The sequence below is a fragment of the Triturus cristatus genome, chromosome 3_1 (assembly GCF_964204655.1).
Source record: "Triturus cristatus chromosome 3_1, aTriCri1.1, whole genome shotgun sequence".
NCBI lineage: Eukaryota > Metazoa > Chordata > Amphibia > Caudata > Salamandridae > Triturus > Triturus cristatus.
Window position 1 is genome coordinate 34,190,019 of NC_140583.1, and position 20,659 is coordinate 34,210,677.

Sequence of the window (20,659 nt, forward strand, 5' to 3'; positions counted from 1 at the left end):
CTTAAAGATTTGTCTGGAACCGCCGCCGCGGCGTTCCTGTCAATGCTTTTTGCAGTTCGGTTCAGGGCTTCGTCAACATGGTGCAGGGGTCGATCAACATGGTGCAGTTTGGTGCAGGGGTCTGTCAACATGGCGCAGTTTAGTGCAGGGGTCTGTCAACAGGGTGCAGTTTGGTGCAGGGGTCTGTCAACATGGTGCAGTTCGGTGCAGGGATCTGTCAACATGGTGCAGTCTGGTGCAGGGGTCGATCAACATGGTGCAGTTTGGTGCAGGGGTCTGTCAACATGGCGCAGTTTAGTGCAGGGGTCTGTCAACATGGTGCAGTTTGGTGCAGGGGTCTGTCAACATGGTGCAGTTCGGTGCAGGGATCTGTCAACATGGTGCAGTTCGGTGCAGGGATCTGTCAACATGGCGCAGTTTAGTGCAGGGGTCTATCAACATGGTGCAGTTTGGTGCAGGGGTCTGTCAACTTGGTGCAGGGGTCTGTCAACATGGCGCAGTTTAGTGCAGGGGTCTATCAACATGGCGCAGTTTAGTGCAGGGGTCTGTCAACATGGTGCAGTTTAGTGCAGGGGTCTGTCAACATGGTGCAGTTTGGTGCAGGGGTCTGTCAACATGATGAAGTCTTGCACCAAACTGTCCTTTTTTTATTTTCAAAAAGAAAATAGCTGGATTCTCTTTTTGTAAATAAAAAAGAAAATGCCCTCCTCACCTTGAGAGTTGACTCCCATGCGTGGGGGGCATTCTTTGTTTTTACTGCCACGGTTTACTTGGCGGTGACAGACCGTAAATAACGGCTAAATGTTAGCCCATCCTAATTGGGTGGACAGACATATAGCCAGTTCTCCGACAGGCCTTAATTTGTCGGGCCGCCAGAGCATTTTGGCCTCGGCGGAGATGAAGTAGTCTCCGCCATCGTCAAACTATGGTCTGCCCACTTTAAAGTTCGGCGAGCAGACCATAATGCGGAGGTTAGCACACACGGTCACTGTTGCGACAGAGTATGCTTACCGCCAGCATTGAAAGCGGGCCCAGAGTCACTCACATCAGCATCCGCCAGGGCTCCCTTTCTAACATCATCATGGGACGCTGCTCCTCGTCTCTTCTAGACTCTGTCTCACAGCAGGCACCTCCTGAATTTACCATGTTGTGCATTAAAGCCTTTCCAAAGAGTGCCCTTTGACCCTGCCTGTTATTTAGAGCACAGTAGCATTGAATGGCTTTCTCAAATCTCTCCACACACAATGTTTCCCTGGAGGAGGGAGTCATTCCCTATCCAGGCTGGCCCCGAGTGTCCTATAGCCAAGCAATAATCATTGCGGTGTGGTCGGACCGCGGCACCGAAAGTAGGTCATGGGCCGCCTCCGGAGCCAGACTTTCTTTTGAGGAAGAACTGAGCTAGGTGAGCGTCAGACCATGAGCCGGTGTTTACTCCCAGGTGGCTCTGCCTCTACAGAGCCACTATTTGTCCCATTAGTTAATCAGTTCAAAGTTGGCTAACCTTTTGTCCCTGAGTCTCCAGCCCTTGCTCCCCCATTTTGTCTAGTTGCATTTAACCTACCCAGTTAAGTCGCTCGCCACCAAGAGTTCCCCCTCTTGGAAGGTTACTGCCATTCTACCCCACAGGTCTGCTCAGAACTCAGCTTGACCTTATATGGAGAGTACCCTGCAGCAAACAACTCTTTGAAGGGCTCTTCGTGAAAAGACAGCTTCCATTGCCCCCCATTTCATGGCTGTGTTTTTCCCCTGGGAAGTCTGGGACCTGCATAATTCAAACTCTGCCATTTTCTAGGAAGTACCTGTTGGTGTCCTCTTCCTGAGGGTGACATTTCTCCGTGGTGAACTGCTTCTCCTGGACAGAGAGAAGAAATAGAATCAGTCTTGCAAATTCCTCCTCAACAGAGATATTTTAGTTGGGCAATTCCGACTTTTGACATTAAGGGTACCGCATTTTATCATGTCTGAAGAGCTGCTTCTTATTCTGGACCGGTTACATTTCCATTTGAGTGTCTGCAGTCCTAGCATCTGGGAGCGCTCAACCACCCTCTCCACCAGCGCATTTAGAATACAGCGTTCAGAGGCGCCACCGTGCACTGACATCAACCATTGTCAACAAGGTAAAGAACAGCACAGATAAAGCAGAAAGAGAACAGGACAAAAAGATTTAATTGAATCTAATAACTCTCCTTATCCATTCACAGTCACATAAAAGACTTTGCGGTTTTAGCACTTGTTATAGCCTTGGTAGAAGCATTTTACAGGTTCCTAAAACATCCTTATCACAGAGCATGGTCCCTTTCTGGGTACAGTTTATGATTAGAGTGCGCAACCTATGTTGAAGATTCAAAGTTACTAACTTGTATCGGTAGATTTGAGGTATGGTGGTTCACTTCATCTTTTTATACAACCTGTCTATCCACTCCTCATCAGTGGAGGGTTTACCTGCTTCCTTCAGAATCTGAACTATAATGGCTGCCATGTAGGAGGAGGGTATCTGGGGGGTGCCTATTTAAAAAAAAAAAAAACAGAAAATAGAGGTAAAAGTGTTCTGGGATCTTCTGTGGATATTTTCACAGTAGACGAGACTGGGCAGGATGGGACACTGCTTTTACATCATGGCTCGAACCACGCTATGCCTTAACGCGGTCCAAACCACACATGCATCTTTACAATGCATTCATTTACCACGCAAGTCGTTACAACACTTGCCTTAAGGAAAGCATTGTTGGACTAATGTTTGACTTTAAGTCCAACACTTTTCTACCGTTGCGTAGACTGGAGTTGGAATAGTAAATTATACTGTCCCAAAGTCCAGCTTTTTCTCTAAGGAAAGTCGCTGTAATGACTTGTGTTAGACGTGGGCACAGGGGCACTCAGGGGTTACTGAGCTCCAATCGCATCAACTGGAGTGTTCTTCACGGGTGTCCTGGGCCTCAGGACTGGTGGACCCAAAACTGGATAACAAAGTACTCCTCTCCGGCACTCGACTTTCTCAAGGTAGCGCGACAGAGCAGTCCAAGGCTTACTCAAGGAGGTGAGGTGGGGTTAGACATTCAGAATACAGTGCACACCGCACTACCAGCTGATAGAATCAATGTCCAGTCAGTGCTTTACTGTATATAAAAGAAAAGCACTTTAATACACACAAGAGATATATGCAACACATAAAATTAGGATAAACAGTGAACACCAGATGTCTCTACAACCCTCTGGGCCAGAGTTCTTACCCCAAACAGTATTATAGCGCCTAGACGGCAAGCACTGTAAAAACACAGTAAACATGAAGACACACAATTGGCATTGCATATTTCAGACCATGTTACACAGGGCTGCTCTCATTCGCTAGAGCCTCGATACCAATCTTTGGATTGAAAGGATATAGATTCAGCAGATGATGTGAAGTCAAAGGTTCTTGATCAGCCCCATAACCCCCCATCCAAAGCAACAGAAGTGCCCTCCGTCCTGAACGAGGACCCCCACCCAAAGCAACAGAAGTGCCCCCCGTCCTGAGTGAAGACCCCCACCCAAAGCAACAGAAGTGCCCTCCCGTCGTGAGTGAGGACCCCCACCCAAAGCAACAGAAGTGCCCCCCGTCCTGAGTGAGGACCCCCACCCAAAGCAACAGAAGTGCCCTCCGTCCTGAGTGAGGACCCCCACCCAAAGCAACAGAAGTGCCCCCCCGTCCTGAGTGAGGACCCCCACCCAAAGCAACAGAAGTGCCCTCCGTCCTGAGTGAGGACCCCCACCCAAAGCAACAGAAGTGCCCCCCGTCCTGAGTGAGGACCCCCACCCAAAGCAACAGAAGTGCCCTCCGTCCTGAGTGAGGACCCCCACCCAAAGCAACAGAAGTGCCCCCCGTCCTGAGTGAGGACCCCCACCCAAAGCAACAGAAGTGCCCCCCGTCCTGAGTGAGGACCCCCACCCAAAGCAACAGAAATGCCCTCCGTCCTGAGTGAGGCCACTGCTCTGGTGGCGTCAGGGGTCTGGACTCAGGTGCCTGATGTCTTGGTACAGTTTACTGGAGTCCCACTAGTCCAGGAGCCACTGGCTAGCTGTAGGAGGGTAGTGGCTACAGAGTGCCAGCACACCCTGATACCCCCAGTTGTCACAAAAACAAAGGTGGGAGCTTGTACCACAGGACTTTCCTTCACCAGTTACTAATTGTAACTGGAAGTACCACACAGGCTCCCACAGCACAGGGGAAGTGTCTCGGCAAAGTGATCTCCCCCTTCAAGGACTGGGATCAAGCTTCCGCATCTCCCGCTGCCTTCGTTGATGTGCTGCAAGCTTCCTTTTCTCTTTGTGCAGCTGTCTGAAATTTCCTTGTTCAAAGTGCCAGCTCCATAAGCATCATAGGAACAGCTGGTTTTCCAACTGATGCCCTTGTTCCTTGTCAATCTGGCAAACTCATGTGCAGCATAATTCATCAGTCACCGAGAAAACGTCCTCCAGTGAACCCCCATCCAAGGGTGTGCAGAGACGCTGTGAGCAAGCCTCTTATATCGCCTTTACACTGTGGGCCATAAATGGCTTCCTCACACTGTGTAGGGTTGCCTCTTCACAATCGTAGACAACTCTTGAACAAAAAATGACCACGAAGGCCTGACTTTTAGCACCTCTGATTGGTAGGCTGATCCAATGAGAGGGTCTGCTACTTTCGAACCCTGGGTGCCCCTCCAATCCCGAGGCAGATTTTCGGCATGTTCACTGCATGCAGTATATGAGTTGCTACCAAACCCGAACATGTTCTTAGTGACAGCCAGGGCGATTCCCCAGAGTGAAACTTTTATGTTTGAGGCATATGAGCTGCAGATTACACACTTTTGCATAGATCGCCATCTGGTGTTGGGCCCGGATGTTTGCAGTTTGTTTTTCCTCTTGGAAAGTCTTTGGAAGTCACGAGGTCGGTGACTCCTCCTTTGGATGGTATTGCGCATGGGCTTCGGCTCCATCCTCAGATTGTTTTTTTCCGCCATCGGGCTCGGATGTAATCTTCGCGCTCCGGTTCCGAACAGCTTCCAGTTCGACGATCCACGCGCAATCCTCACCCCAATTCGCTGTATTGTTTCGATCGCGATCTCTTCAATCAACGCGCCTTCTCATCGGCACAAACCTTCGGTTCCAGTCGTCGACGTCGGCCTTCGGGCCTACCCAGGCTCCGGTCCCGGCTCATGGAAAGAACTCCATTTAAAAAGTGACCTCGATGTGGGTCCAGATTCCCCCACACCGATCTTCATGAGGTATGCAACCTCTGCCTCTCCCCTGAACACGAGGCTCGAGACTGTCCGGCCTGTAAGTCTTTCCGATCCAAAAAGACTATTCGGGACCGAAGAGCCAGAAGGAACATGGCACACTCCTCGACGTCCATTCCAGTCGACATCTTCGGAGACGACATCGACGATCCGGAATATCATCGCACCGAAGAGGACCTCGTCAGCGCTTCCGAGGCCAAAGAGTCAGATGTGGAAGACATCACTCCGGCGCAGAGGGTCCTGAGTACAAATCTACCCCCCCCCCACACCTGCACCGACACCCAAAAAGGCTTCGGTCACGCCTTCGCCTCCGGGCCTAGGCAAGACCAGAGACACTGCTTCACACACCCCACCTTCGGGCCCGGTGAAGAAGCCAAGTAAGCCTTCCGGCGGCTCGGGCTCGAGCCAGCCTACCAGCGGTGCCGAGAAACACACTTCGGCACCGAAAAAGAAACCTGCCTCCACCTCAACACCGAGCTCCGCACCGAAGCCCTCGGGGTCGAAACCCAGCTCTTCGGTACTGACACCATCTTCGGTACCGACCAAACCACACAAGGCCTCCGACACTTCCAAGCGGAAGCCCATCTCGACGCCGACCAAGTGACCGGAGGGTCCCAAGCCGGGTTCTAAGCAACAAACCGGCACAGAAAAACCCAAAAAGTCATTGGCCCCGACGCCTTCGGCGCCGACGGACCACATTACCTCACCAGAGCTATTTACACCGGATCCCTTGCAAAAAACTCTCACCAAGGATCCAAAAACTGGACATTTGACACACTCTACCAAAAAGAGACATTTGGAGAAGCCTGCTCCACCTCCACCTCCAAAGAGGAAGGACTCTGCTACCTCTCCGTTCAGAATACCTTCCCCTCCCCCTCCACCTCCTCCTCCTCCTTCCCCCACCTCCACCCCCTCCGCCCTCTCCACCCCCACCTCATCGTTCTCCGACCCCGTCTCCAGGCGATGTTGATCAGGGGGACCCATATCATGGTACAGGGGATGTGCCACAGGACCCCACCCCTACAGGATCCCCAGATCCATGGGACGATTACAATATTCCAGATATCCCCAACGTCCCACAAGACGATCTTTACCCTTCTAGACCATCTCCACCAGAAGATTCATTAGGGTTCAACCATCTTCTGCAAATGGCGGCACATTATCACGGGGTGGACTTGCATACCGACCCCGTGGAGGAAGATTTCCTCCTAGACACATTTGATACCTTGCATAGGTCCACCTCCATACTGCCCATGCTCAAAGGGGTGGTAAAGCATGCGGCAGAAGTTTTTAAGGACCCAGTTAGAGCCAGGGTCATTAACCCACGTATTGAAAAAAAATACAAACCTGCTCCCTCAGATCTCTCCTACATCAGAGGACCAGCACCACTAGATTCTTTAGTAGTATCTACGGCACGTAAAAGGGCAAATTCACAAGCGTCAGGTGATGCACCACCACCTGACAAGGAATCAAAACTACTAGATGCATCAGGCAAACGCACAGCATCCCAGGCGGCCAACATATGGCGTATAGCAAACACTCAGGCACTACTGGCCAGATATGACAGGGCTCATTATGACGAATTAGAAAGCACAATGCACCATCTCCCTGAAAAATATAAAGCTAGGGCCAACGAGTTAATTCAAGAGGGTAAAACAATCACGAATACCTCCATACGTTGTGCCCTAGATGCGGCAGACACAGCCTCCAGGGCCATCAACACCAGCGTCCTTCTCCGTCGCCATGCTTGGTTAAGGGTATCTGGTTTTAAACCAGAAGTACAAGCCTCCATCCATTTGACCAGGAAATCTATTTGGGCCAAAGGTGGATGAGGCCTTAGAAAAGATGAAAAAGGACACGGATACCGCAAAATCCATGGGGGCCTTACAGTCTCACCCGCCCCGAGGCTCCTTTCGCCGCTCCTCCTTTCGGAGTACATCCAGAGGCTACTCCTCAGACACAGCGTCCACATCATACAAATCCCCTACTCAGACCACCTTTACAAAAGGTTACCAAAGATGCGGCTACAGGGGTGACAACAACAAGGGCAGAGGCAAAACAAACAACACCCGTTCTGCCACACCTCCTACCCAATGACTTCCCCCCGCTCCCCCCAGACCATTCCACTCCGGTCGGGGGCAGACTCCAAAATTTCCTTCATGTCTGGGAGACCATCACCTCAGACAAATGGGTGACCCAAATAATTTGGTCAGGCTACTGCCTAGAACTAACATCTACCCCCCCCAAACATTCCACCCAGGCAACGCCCAATGTCACAAGAACATTCAAAATTACTAAAGCAGGAGGTAATCTCCCTCCTACAAAAACAGGCAATAGAACACGTTCCTGTCAATCAACAAAATATGGGGGTCTACTCCCTATATTTTCTCATACCAAAAAGGGACGAGACTCTATGACCTATTCTAGATCTCCGGCCCCTAAACACATACATACTCAGACCATTTTCATATGGTAACGCTTCAGCAGGTACTTCCGCTCCTCTCCCAAAACGACTTCCTCACCACTCTGGACTTGAAAGACACATACTTCCATATTCCAGTGCACCATGCTCACAGAAAGTACCTCAGATTTTTACTGGACGGACAACACTACCAATTCAAAGTGCTCCAGTTCGGAGTCACAACAGCACCACGGGTATTCACCAAGTGCCTGGCAGTGGGGGCGGCTCACTTGAGAAGACAGCACATTTACGTCTTCCCATACCTAGACGATTGGCTGATAAAAGCCACTTCATACAATCCGTGTGTACACCACACCTCCGCCACAATCAAACTACTTCACCTACTAGGCTTCACGGTGAACCACCAAAAGTCACAGCTACAACCATCCCACATAAAACAATACCTCGGTGCCACAATAGACACCTCAAAAGCGATAGCCTACCCCAATCCGGCCAGGATTGCAAGCATTCAGGCTTTGCGACAAAAATTCATACCTCAACACTCCCTTCCAGCACAAGTGTTCATGCAACTAATAGGGATGATGGCCTCTTGCATTTTCATAGTGCCCCACGCAAGACTCCAGATGCGTCCTCTCCAAGAGTGCTTAGCGCGCCAATGGAACTAGGCCCAAGGTCAACTGACAGATCTGGTGTTGGTAGACGGTCGCACCCATCGCTCTCTGCAGTGGTGGAACACCACAAACCTTTTCAAAGGTCGACCGTTCCTGGACCCGGTTCCCCAGATAATACTAACAACAGACTCATCGCTCTCCGGCTGGGGAGCTTACCTATTACGTCTCACCGTGCAGGGCACATGGACGCCTCAACAAAAGTTACTCCATATCAACCATCTGGAGTTACTAGCAATCTTTCTAGCCCTAAAATCTTTTCAAATACAGCTTTCAGGCAAAGCAGTCCTCATTCGCACAGACAACATGACGGCCATGTATTATATACACAAACAAGGCGGCACACACTCTCCACAGCTCTCTCAATTAGCACAGAGCATATGGAGATGGGCAATTCCCCACAAAATCTTTCTCCTAGCTCAACATGTCCCAGGAGTACAAAACACCGTGGCAGATCTTCTCAGCAGACAAACACAACAGATACACGAGTGGGAACTTCACCCACAGGTTCTTCATCCGTTCTTTCAGATATGGGGGCATCCACAGATAGACCTCTTTGCCACCCACGAAAACACAAAATGCCCAAGCTTCGCCGCCAGATACCCACACCGCGAACGAAATGCGATATGGATGAACTAGTCAGGCAAATTTGCGTACGCTTTTCTGCCTCTCCCACTTATTCCATTAGTGGTGCGCAAACTACAACAACACTCCCTCACACTAATCCTAGTAGCTCCAACGTGGGCCAGACAACCGTGGTACACCACGCTGCTGCAACTCTCTGTAGTACCACACCAAAAACTGCACCTCTCACCATGCCTCCTAACCCAGAACCATGGAGAGATCAGACACCGGACCCAGCTCAGCTCAACCTTGCGATCTGGCTCCTGTAATCCTAGAATTTGGGTACCTAAATCTTCCCCCTGACTGTATGAACGTCATCAGAGAAGCTAGACGACCTACCACTAGAGCGTGTTACGCTGCCAAGTGGAAACGATTTGTTGTTTATTGCCATAACAACACCATCAATCCCCTGGATGTGTCCATTCAACACATCATAGGCTACTTACTCCACCTACAAAGGTGTAATCTAGCCTATACGTCCATTCGACTACACCTCGCAGCAATTGCCGCTTACCTACAAAACAGGCAGCACCTATCACTTTTCAGAGTACCTGCCATTAAAGCCTTCATGGAAGGCCTAAAAAGAATAATTCCCCCAGAGTACCACCCTCACCAATGTGGAACTTAAATATTGTTCTCACAAGACTAATGGGGCCTCCCTTCGAACCTTTACACAAATGCGAACTACAATTCCTAACATGGAAAACCGCTTTCCTTGTAGCCATCACTTCCCTTAGAAGGGTCAGTGAGATACAAGCACTTACCATACAAGAACCTTTTCTTCAGATGCACCATAACAAGGTTGTTCTCCGTACCAACCCAAAATTCCTACCTAAAGTCATTTCCCCTTTTCACCTAAACCAATCTGTAGAACTACCAGTATTTTTCTTGCAACCACAGACCGTTGCAGAAAGGGCTCTGCACACATTAGATGTCAAACGAGCCTTACTCTACTACATCGAGAGAACACAACCTTTTCGCAAGATTAAACAACTGTTTGTCTCTTTCTCTCCACCACACAAGGGCAACCCCATCTCAAAATCAGGGATAGCTAGGTGGATTGTAAAATGCATTCAGATTTGCTACCACAAAGCAAAATGAACGCTATCCGTTCCCCCTAAAGCCCATTCTACACAAAAGATAGGGGCTTCCATGGCATTTTTAGGAAACATCCCATTAGATGATATCTGCAAAGCAGCTACATGGTCAACACCGCACACTTTCACTAAACACTATTGGGTAGATGTGCAAACTAAGCAACAAGCTAGTGTGGGCCAGGCTGTACTCAAAACATTATTTCAAACCACTGCAACAGATACCGGTGGTCGGCGCTAAGGTTGGCAACTGCTATATAGTCTATGCAAAAGTGTGTAATCTGCAGCTCATATGCCTCAAACGGAATGTGCTACTTACCAGTATGCATCTGTTCTTGGCATGTAGAGCTGCAGATCTACACACGCCCACCCGCCTCCCCGGCTACCTGTATCTGTTCCAGTTTATCTTATTTAGATACACACATGGGTTTCTTCACTGTAATTACTACGCTCCATCTTTCCCTGCTGGCGAAAAACAATCTGAGGATGGAGCCGAAGCCCATGCGCAATACGATCCAAAGGAGGAGTCACCGACCTCGTGACTTCCAAAGACTTTCTAAGAGGAGAAACAAACTGCAAACATCCGGGCCCAACACCAGATGGCGATCTATGCAAAAGTGTGTAGATCTGCAGCTCTACATGCCAAGAACAGATGCATACTGGTAAGTAGCATATTCCTTACTCCAGACCAGGGGGGCCTGACCATTACCCTACAGAAAGAGTCCCTCCTAGCAGAGTTAGTGCAGCTAAACACAGATAAGTGTGAGTGTCTACCCCCAGCCCATCGAGGCTTATCCAAGGAATAGGGAGGGACACAGGGAGCTGGGATGTCCAGCAGAACAACTCACATTACACACATTGGCTCAACTCACCATCCCTCCCCAGTACACCCATGGGCTCTCAAACACAAATCAGGTAGACAAAGGCAACAGGACCTCAGGCAAGGGATAGACCTCACAGACTTGATGAGGAGGGTGGCTAGGGACTCACCCCTCCTGACTATAGATTTATTGCAGCCACCAGTGTCAGTCTATCTCCGCTTATGCAGAGAGGGCAGTAGCCACTCTCTGTTTCATAGGGGTGCACTACGCATACCCCTTCGACCTCTCTGCTAAGGTCTCGGTTCTCCATCTATGTCAACAGGGAGACCCTCAGTGGACATGTATGACTGTCATGTTCACTGAGGTGGGATCTAGAAACCATACAGTGACTTTTAAGTGACATGCCTGGAGATCAGCATAAGGCAGGGGAAGCGCACTCTCCAGAGACACGCAGAAGACCCGTCCCAACAATATGCGTGGTAAAGGAATGCGTTGTAAAGACGCCTTTGTGGTTTGGACCGCACTGTTAAGGCAGGCGTGGCAAATTCATGCGATGTTCTGACATATAATCAGGCAGGATGCCTATGCTGTTGAAGTTTTGCTACAGGTAAGTCATTTTTGCTTCCTTAAATGGTGGCCTGTTTATGCTGACCTTTTTCTTTTATGCCTTCACTTCCACAGGGCCACTAATGGATTACTTGCCTTTTTGGCAGAAGGTGTATTTTCATAACTGGGGATGAACAGAGATGAAGCTGCCACGAAGAGCTGTCACAAGAATCCCCTTCCATTCCTGGTGCGGAGACCGCTGTACTAGGATGATGAAGGTAGCTGCGCTCAGCGTCCCTGAGCTATTTCATTTCTGTACAGCAAGACCGTCTCTTCAGGACCCCATGATCCTCCTGGACAGCCCCTCCATGGCGTTCTTGGGCTTTGGGGTTTGCAAGATGCACTGTTTTGTTTTGCCCCAACGTGGAGAGTGTACTGGATGGCTAGAGAAGGTATTTACCTGTTCGCCAACAGGCCACTAGTGCCTGGGAAATAGGCTACACTTCCCAGGACCGTGGGCCTTGGCATATTTGCTTTAGAATGTTCTTTAAAAGAAGAAAGTGTTTCCAGTTTCCAAAAGAAAGATTCCTGATCGGGCAAAGAGGGAGAAGCTACCGGACTTGTCGTGGAATACCGGAAAAGACGCGGCCGTATAGTACGACACCCCTCAACTCCCCACAAACTGACCCTCATCAGATAGAGTTCAGCAGAGAAAGACCAGGACACTCCTGATTAAGGGTAGATGAACAGCAGGGTGGTGTGCTTCCATAGCTCCTTCTTCCCTCCTCTCTTGCTCGGTTCCATCTCTCTGCTTTCTTCTCCATTCCTTATCTTTCTCTTCATCATCCCTTTCCTCTTCTCCTCAACACCTCTATCTAGCTAGCTTCTTTTCATTGTTCTCTTTTTCCTGCCTCTTAATCTCCTCCAACCTCTTATCTTCTATCATTTTATTCACTCTGATTTCGTTCTTAATCTTGGCTATCATTTCCTCAGTCTCTCTTAACCTCAGTCAAACTACCCTCACCCCCTCCCTTGTTATGTTTCTCACTTTTCCGGCCTTGTCCTCTTCTAATGAACATTAGCAATTGTTTAGGGCTATCGATTGCCCTTTTTGCCTCCCTGCCTTCTCACATGGAAAAGCACTTCAAGAATCAGACTGTTCGATATAAAAATCTACGCTGCGTTAATGTCAATCATGGAAGCGATGCCCTGAAACGCACAGCAACTGAAGGGACTCCCAACAAGCGCACTGTCAACAGCTGTGGGGGAGACGGGAAATCATGGGTTTCATTATTTGCACTACTGTGGGACAAATCGACATTGTTCACCTCTCCATCGATCCTTTTTTTAAAACCTGCTCCAAGTCCTCAGTGTACATGTGCACATTGGTTTGTAATAAAAGGGTCTGCATCTTTAATTTTAACCACGCCCTAATACTGTTCATCTTCAGACTGATTATACTTTGGCCAGTCAGTGCTTGGGCTGACACATGTACACTTAAGTGGCATGTCTTTGTTGTTGGGGGACCATCCGGTGCAAAAGGTGTGCATTTCTATTTCCCGTGCTTTGGGAAAAACAAAGACTAACGTGGTGTATGCCTGTGTCTTGTACTATTTTTTGAGGGAGTGGGGATTGGGGTAAATTCCTGCTCACTGCCAGCAATGTTTGCTCTTTCTAAAGGATGTCTTGTGTAGGTGGGCTTTTATCTCTTCTTCACTTGAATTTTAAGACATCAGGACAACATCTGTGCCCCTCAGGTGGACAGTCAACTCATTGTGCTATACACCCTTTACAGTTCTCCAAATACACACACTCACACTGGCTAAAACTAAGGACTGTTGTGACACAACAACTTCCAACAGCGTCGGCCACATGCCACTTATCAGCACACACAACACCAGCATCAACACCGTTAAACTGTTGCTCATCAGTGCACAACCAGGATATCCTCAGTCAACACATCCTCGGTGCGCTCTTCAACACAGAAACATGACGCGCTTCCACCCACATGCTTAACAACCCCATCTTCATAGCTGAAATCATCCAGCACATGGGTGGTATTCACTAAACTGGAGAAGGGCTCAGCATCATCCCATAGCATGCCTGGCCCTGCACTCTGAACAACTCTGTGAGAGTAAGGCATTCCAACTCCTCACCTTTCACTTCCACTCTCAGTGCAGGCAGCAACTTTAGTCTGATATCCAGCCTCGTCTCCTTACCCAATAGGAACTACACAGAAGGAATATGGAACCTCATCTGTCTGTTTATTACACCCACTCTGCAGCTTACCCAAGCACAAAGTCATTGCAGGTCTAACTCCGTGCACTCCTCAGTACCCTGGACATCAACCAACACGTCCCCAAATCCATACATTCCACATGATCCTGTTGGCCTCGACTTCAATCCACTGCGAGGCCCTGATACCGTCAGACTACCACACTACCATGCCACCTCCACTGCCCTCCGCCACACCACAACCCTCCTCTGATGTCAAACATGAGAAGAAAAACTAAAGTTAGACTCTTTCAAAGATTGCTGGATGGTTGCCCTCCTAGCACAACGTATTAGTCTGTCAAACACCCTGCAGCCCACAACAGATGTCAACCTACTCCTCGAAGTTTACAACACAACTCTAAAAAACCATTGTAGAAGTTGAACTACCGCTGAAATCCTTCAACCCAAACTCAACCCAAACAATGATACCATGGTGCGGCCATGAGGACAACCAATGTCCACATGAAGTTACTAAGGCCCCATTGTACAGGAAATCCATTAACAAAGCAAGTAACAGAATCAGAGCACTGTTCGCGGAGGCGGTCAATCGCTGCATCAATCCACTCCCACTCACTAACCCAACCAACAGGCAGTGGCACAACACCATCAATTCTTCATCAAGCATATCAACAAAACACAACATCGGAAACTCAAACATCCACACCACCTCCCATCCCACATCACTCCATCACAAGTGAGCAGTCTCTGGCCCCCTCTCAACCACAGAACTCGCTAACTTCAAGGCTACCGATGAACAAGACATTCTGCCATCATCCATCGTTAACGGTCTTTGAAGACATGCCTTCCTGGTCATAGTGCTCTCAGCATGTGTGGTTGTAGAAACACATGCTGTACATTCTCCTGCCATCAAGGGATGGGTCTGGTCATTTGAAACTTTCTTTAAAGACGTTTGAGTCACAAGACCTGCTGTAATTCTTCCATCGGTCCAGAATACAACAGCACACAGGCTCCCCCTCAGATTTTCTTTCTCCCAGATGTTTAGGGTGCTGCTTTGAAGTTGAAGCCTCATACGCACGGATTGCTTTCTCATGTTTATGGTTCTGTTTTGGGTTCTCCATCTCCCTCTTTTACCCTAGCGATGCAAACTGTCCAGTGTCAGTCTTTAAAGTCTGAAAAACTTCACCTCACCGCAGCCTTGACTTGCTCCTTTCATTCAAGGTTGGTCAAAACATTCCTCCAGAATGCACCTAGGACTACGGTATGGAACCTACACTATTCTATCCTAGGTGCAACACAGAATACCCTTGGGCTTACCGTCATGAGGTCTGAAACCTCTGCCTCTCCCTGGAACACAGAGAATCGCCCTACGGTGCCATCCTCGCCTACCCTTCGAAGAAGACTTGCGGGCACAGGAAAGAGAGAAGACTGGTGTGGTACAAGATGCTGAACTGAGAGTTATGGACAACATTGGGGACTGAAGAGATCTCCAGCACCGTGCGGGAAGAGGCTGGCCCTTCCAACATTCCCCTGGGCCAGGGGCAAGAAGAACCCCAGGCCCTTTTCTCCAAGGCCTCCAGTGTGGAAGAAGACGTCCAACTCTTGGAGCCAGCACCACAGCAGGATCCAGTTTCAGTGCCCACTGCCCGTAAGAGGGACTCTGCAAAGGCCACCGGGGATACTCTTCCCTCTCATCAAGAACTGAAAAAAATCAGGCTACAAGGAAGAGAGTATTTGGGGGAAGCCACAGATTGGCAAATTGCCAGCTCGGTGGATCCTCCTCTCCAGATAAAATTGGTACAACTGGAAGAAAATGGATGCTCTCACAAAGTGTTCCCTGAAGCTCACCACAAAAGGGAGAGAACAGGAGCTGGTCCCAGCGGCAGAGCAATAAGCAATGCTGATGTACGTTGGGCACTTGTTGTGGTGGATTCAATGGCTCGCGAGATTAACACTAGTGTCCTCCTTTGTTGGCATGCCTGGCTGAGGGTGTCAAGGTTTTTTCCAGAGTTGTTCCAGAATCTCCTAAATGTATGAGTGAGCATGATAGCTGTTGTGTTCTGTTCCTAGGTAACAAACCCACAGCAGCACGTGTTCTTGTGATGCTTTCTTTGCAGGGTTCTAGATCGTGGAGCGACAGCAGAGGGGGCAAGCGGTGGCTGACGGAGGAGGACCTCTAGGGTTGTACGTCGGGGACACATCTTCACAATAAACAGAGTATAACGGATTTGTGTGACTATGGTGCTTCCAAAAATAGCGAGCATCTATTCGGCTCTCGGGTTGAGCAAATGCATAAAACGACCATTGACAATGCCAGTAGGTCTGGCTTATGAATGAAAGTCATTTTTGTGTCATTGATGAGTTTATGCAATGAATAAGTTATCATACCGGCACTCTGTCACCTCCTCTCTGCACCCATGCATCCATTCATTCATCCACTGACTTATTCTTGCATTCACCCTCTGACACAATCACAATAAAATGCACACACTCATCAACATATATAAAATAATATAAGTTGAAAAAAGAAAATATGGCTCAACATGGTGGGCATCTGCTTGCAATACCGTACCTAATATACCCAGGGGGTCTGTCTAGCAAGGGTATTGTACAAAAAAGTTCCAGCGTGGCTGCCTCATGTGGAAGCAACAGGTTGGCCATCCTGGACTGCTAACACAGTGATGCACTATGCACAAGTGTACTCCATAATAGCTGTCTGGCTCAGAGGAAGTGGCTGCATGGGATGCGACACACTGCAGAGGAAATGAGTGGCAAGGCAGCGACTTGCTAGCAATGCCCAGAGAGCTATAGCAGCCGCTTGAGAAAAATGAAAATCAAATGAGCAGAAGCAAAGAGATGAAAAGGGAAGCATAAACGGAGAACATGTAAAACTAAAGGACAGGCCAACCAGCCCTGACGTTGAAGGGCATTAGTTGCATTCGAGCCAATGACTGATGTGGACTGAACCATCACCCCTCACAGTCCACTGCCGTGGATGGAAGCCGCGTGTAAATGAATGAATGAATGAAGGGAAATCTATAACTCGCAGACTAAGCCCGAAGGCATTAAGGCGCCTAGCAAAGTAAACTCAAATAGACACAGAACCAAAATCACGGATATGCCTTGACAAAGAGCCATGTCTTTAATGCCTTCCTGAAAAGAGAGACAGATGACCCAAGAAAAGGTCACCTATACATCTTTATGAATATATTTATACATCTCACTCTTCTCCCCACTATCAAAGGATGAAGTAGGCACTCCGGAACAGTGGATTTGATAGCATTTCTTTAAGCATTTTCAGGCATATTCCAAGCTGATACACAAAGCCTGCCAACGTGTTTCAGCAACCCTCACCTTTTTCATGACGCCTACCACCATTACTTTGTCTCTTTCAACTTGTAATTTGTACTAAACATAAATGATGGACTAATTGCTGTTTCAAAAGTAACACACCATCTTCCAGTGGTCAACTGTTACCTTGTTACGGTATATATGTCACCCTGTGTTTATGGAACATACATTATCAAATGGAAAGCATTTACAGGAAGAATCATTATTATTTACAAGGCTGCTTGCTGTTCTTGACATTGCGCCCAAGTGGGTAAACATCATTGGCAGGAATAACCAACACTATTCCCAATCAATTGATTCAAAGTTTCACAATTATATGTCTATTGCACTATTGCCAGATAATGCAAACTTTGCAATGCGCTTAAGAAAATCATGGTGCTGAAAAACTGAAGTAATAATCTTGAATACACATCCTTATCAAATTAAATGTTATCTCAACACCACTTATCTTGTAACATTTTCCGCTATCTTCAAAATTAAACTGCACCTCATCTGTATATAGTACTGTCTATATTCTTCTCTCTGGCTGTACTGCCAAAAATCTGTGTATACATTTCCTCGTCAATATAGAGCCAGAGAGAAGAATATAGGCAGTACTGTATACAGATGAGTTGCAGTTTAATTTTGAAGATCGTGGGAGGCGTTTGATGCCTATTTGGTGGTTGCAGTAATGTTACTTTCCTGTACTGTTTATCTGATTAATTTCTGCTTTAAGGTTTACAGCTTTTATTCCCTCAAGATGGCTTCAGGTGCGTCACACGTTTGTCATAAATACAAGATGTTAGCACTCTAGTTGTTCATTAGAACACTGTGAGAAGATGCAGGTGATCACTGTGAGAAAGTGGCTCTGTATATACTGTTCCGTAATAGGTACAGGGTCTACAGAGTCCACAGACCCCAAGGGTTTAACAGAGGTTAAAGTTAGATATAACCTTACTCTCCAAAGTGGTAGCCTGGTCGAGCAGTAAGGCAGTATCCGAGGACGTGTAAAGCATTTGTTGTACACACTCAGTCAGCAAATAGTTCCACACACTCAATAACTGAACTCTATGCCAGTGGTTTGTATATAAAAAATATATGCTTGTTTTATTTTAGAACCAACACTTGGAATTAAAATATACTTTCTCGACAGGAGATGTTTCATAAAAATACTTTTGTAAATGCAATTGACTTTTTAGTAAACAGTTACAAGTAGTTGCAGTAGGCAACTCTATTTCTAAACACAATACATTGAGCTCAATGATAAATTCAAATTGTTGGACAGGCCACACGAAGGGCTTGCTCCCTCCCCGCACGACAGGGCCCGAGCTCCGGCCCACCAGGCATAACCCACGAAAAGCACCTGTACCCCGTCTCCCGACGGATCTTCTGCCCTCGGACCTCTACTCATCACGGGGCCCAGCCCCACCGGCTCCCCCGGCCGGTTCAAGCCGCCATCTTGGGCCCTGCACCACGAGGCCGCGTGGCCTCGCCCCGACCCTAACCCCGGGCCTGGCCGGCCCCGACATCCCGGCACCACCATCCACCCGGGGGGTGAGCGGACCACTTGGCAGGTCAATGGGAGGACGAAGTGTCAAGAGCTCTTCCCCCGCCAGGTGCCGATCGCCTCCAGCTCCCCCAGGCGCTGGCTCCACCCCCTGCTGGGTGTCTGGACACCTTCATCCCGGGCCCTCCGACCTCCAAGTGCGAGGGTCCGGACATCAAAGGGCGCCTGCCCTATAACTGGGGCAACTCCGGAGCAGGAAGGCAGTTGTATCCTGGAGTCGAGAGACACCGAGAGAACTCAGCCTTGACGGACTTCTGGCGCTGCCGTAGCCCGCTCTTGTGAACCATCGTCCTGCCTGCTGGCGCTGCCGCGGCCTTCTACAACATCCATCCTAGTCGGGACCTGCTGGCGCTGCCGCGGCCCGTTGTAACGACCATCCTCACCGGGACCTGCTGGCGCTGCCGCGGACCGTACATCGACCATCTTTCCGGGACCTGCTGGTGCTACCGCGGACCGTGTACCGACCATCTCCCCCGGGACCTGCTGGCGCTGCCGCGGCCCGTACCAACTAAGCTCGAGGATTGTGAGCTAACCATCATCTCATCCAAACTACCTGACTGGTAGACAGACTGTCCCGCTACCCCTTACCCTGCTTTGAGAGACTTGAATCGAGGGGACCCCTGAGTCCAGACCTCCTTGTACCATTCAACCGTACCCTAAGAAGTGCTTATAAAGAACCCTGAACCTTATCCGAGTGTGGTATCTGTCTGTGGGGGGGAAGTTACTTGTCTGTACGATCGCTGGAGACGGCTCTCCCCGGAGACCTCTCCTCCTGACCCCGGCCGACCCTCCCGGTCCGTCTACCCTTTCTAACATTGGTGGCCAGCGGCGCGATCCGAATCAACGCGTAATCGTACAGAGAGTAGCTCACCCCACGACAAAAATACGATGTCAGCCAAAGATAGCAACTCCACCGAGAAATTCCAAATGGATAAATTAGAAGAATACAACCACCGCGAACTGAGACAATTCTGCATAGAACTTGGCATTGCTACCACCGGCCTGAGTACCAAAGATGATCTAAAGCACGCCCTAGAGTCGTGGACAGAAACTGGGGTCGCCGGAACCTCCGACCAAAGCAGCATCACACCAGAGGGGAACGCCACGGCTCCCGAGGAGCGGGGAACGGGCCTCTCGCAGGAGGAGATCCGAGAAAGAGAAAGAACCAGATTGCACGAGTTGGAAATGGCACGACTCAAGATGGATGGGGAACTCAAGTTAGCCGAGCAGAAACTCAACCTCGAGCACATGCGGCTCCGAGATGAACGAGAAGAGAAGCAGAGACAGAGAGAGCTGGAGGAGAAAAAAATAACGCTCGAGCACGAGCGCAAACTGGCGGAAATAGAACTTCGGAAACAGAATAAGGAACTGGGGGTGCCTGAGCGACCACACACCCCGGGGCCAATCGAGAAAAAAGTCCACATCCCCAAGGATGTTGTCCGCGAGTATGTCCGAGAAGACGACATACAACAGTGGTTTAAAGCCTACGAGATCGCCATGACCTCCCACCGGATCGACCGGAGTGATTGGGGAGCCGGACTTTGGGGGAGGTTTATCAACGAGGGTCGCGATGCCCTACTGCAGCTCCCAGATCACCAAATGTCGTCCTACGACCACATGAAGGCTGCCCTCCTCACCCGCTACGGCCTCACACCCGAGATGTACCGCCAGAGGTTCAGAGATTGCACCCGGATCCCAGGTACAACTTGGGTAGAATACGTGAACTATTTCAGCCGTGCCTTCGAGGGTTGGATAAAGGGGAGCCAGGTCACCACCTACGAACAACTCTTTAACCTGATGGTATGGGAGCACCTGTCGAACAACTGCTTCGTCGAGCTCAGGCAGCACCTCCTCGACAGTAAGCTGACTGACCCCCGGCAGCTCGCCGCCGAAGCTGACCGATGGGAAAGCACCCGAGTGGGCCGGAGGGGGCCACACGAACAGAACAGAAACAACCAAGGCCAGCACCGTCCTCGGGGAGGAGGAGGGGGCCAGGGGCGAGGGAGAGACGCCTTGCCCGCAACACCCGTGGCCAGCACCCCGGCTCCGGCCGGTCGGGGCAACCCCCCGTGGCGTCCTGGGGTCCGAGCCAACGTCACGTGC

At 49.4% G+C, this 20,659-nt stretch overlaps 1 protein-coding gene across 1 annotated transcript in view; it reads left to right on the top strand.

Moving 5' to 3' along the window:
- PEX16 (peroxisomal biogenesis factor 16) overlaps positions 1-12,850 on the top strand; it is a 117,710-nt gene extending 104,860 nt beyond the window's left edge. The window contains exon 11 of the mRNA XM_085646704.1: positions 11,563-12,850. Within this exon, the coding sequence (XP_085502830.1) occupies positions 11,563-11,621 (59 nt within the window). The 3' untranslated portion in view covers positions 11,622-12,850. The remainder of the gene's footprint in view (positions 1-11,562) is intronic.
- Positions 12,851-20,659: the final 7,809 nt, after the last annotated feature.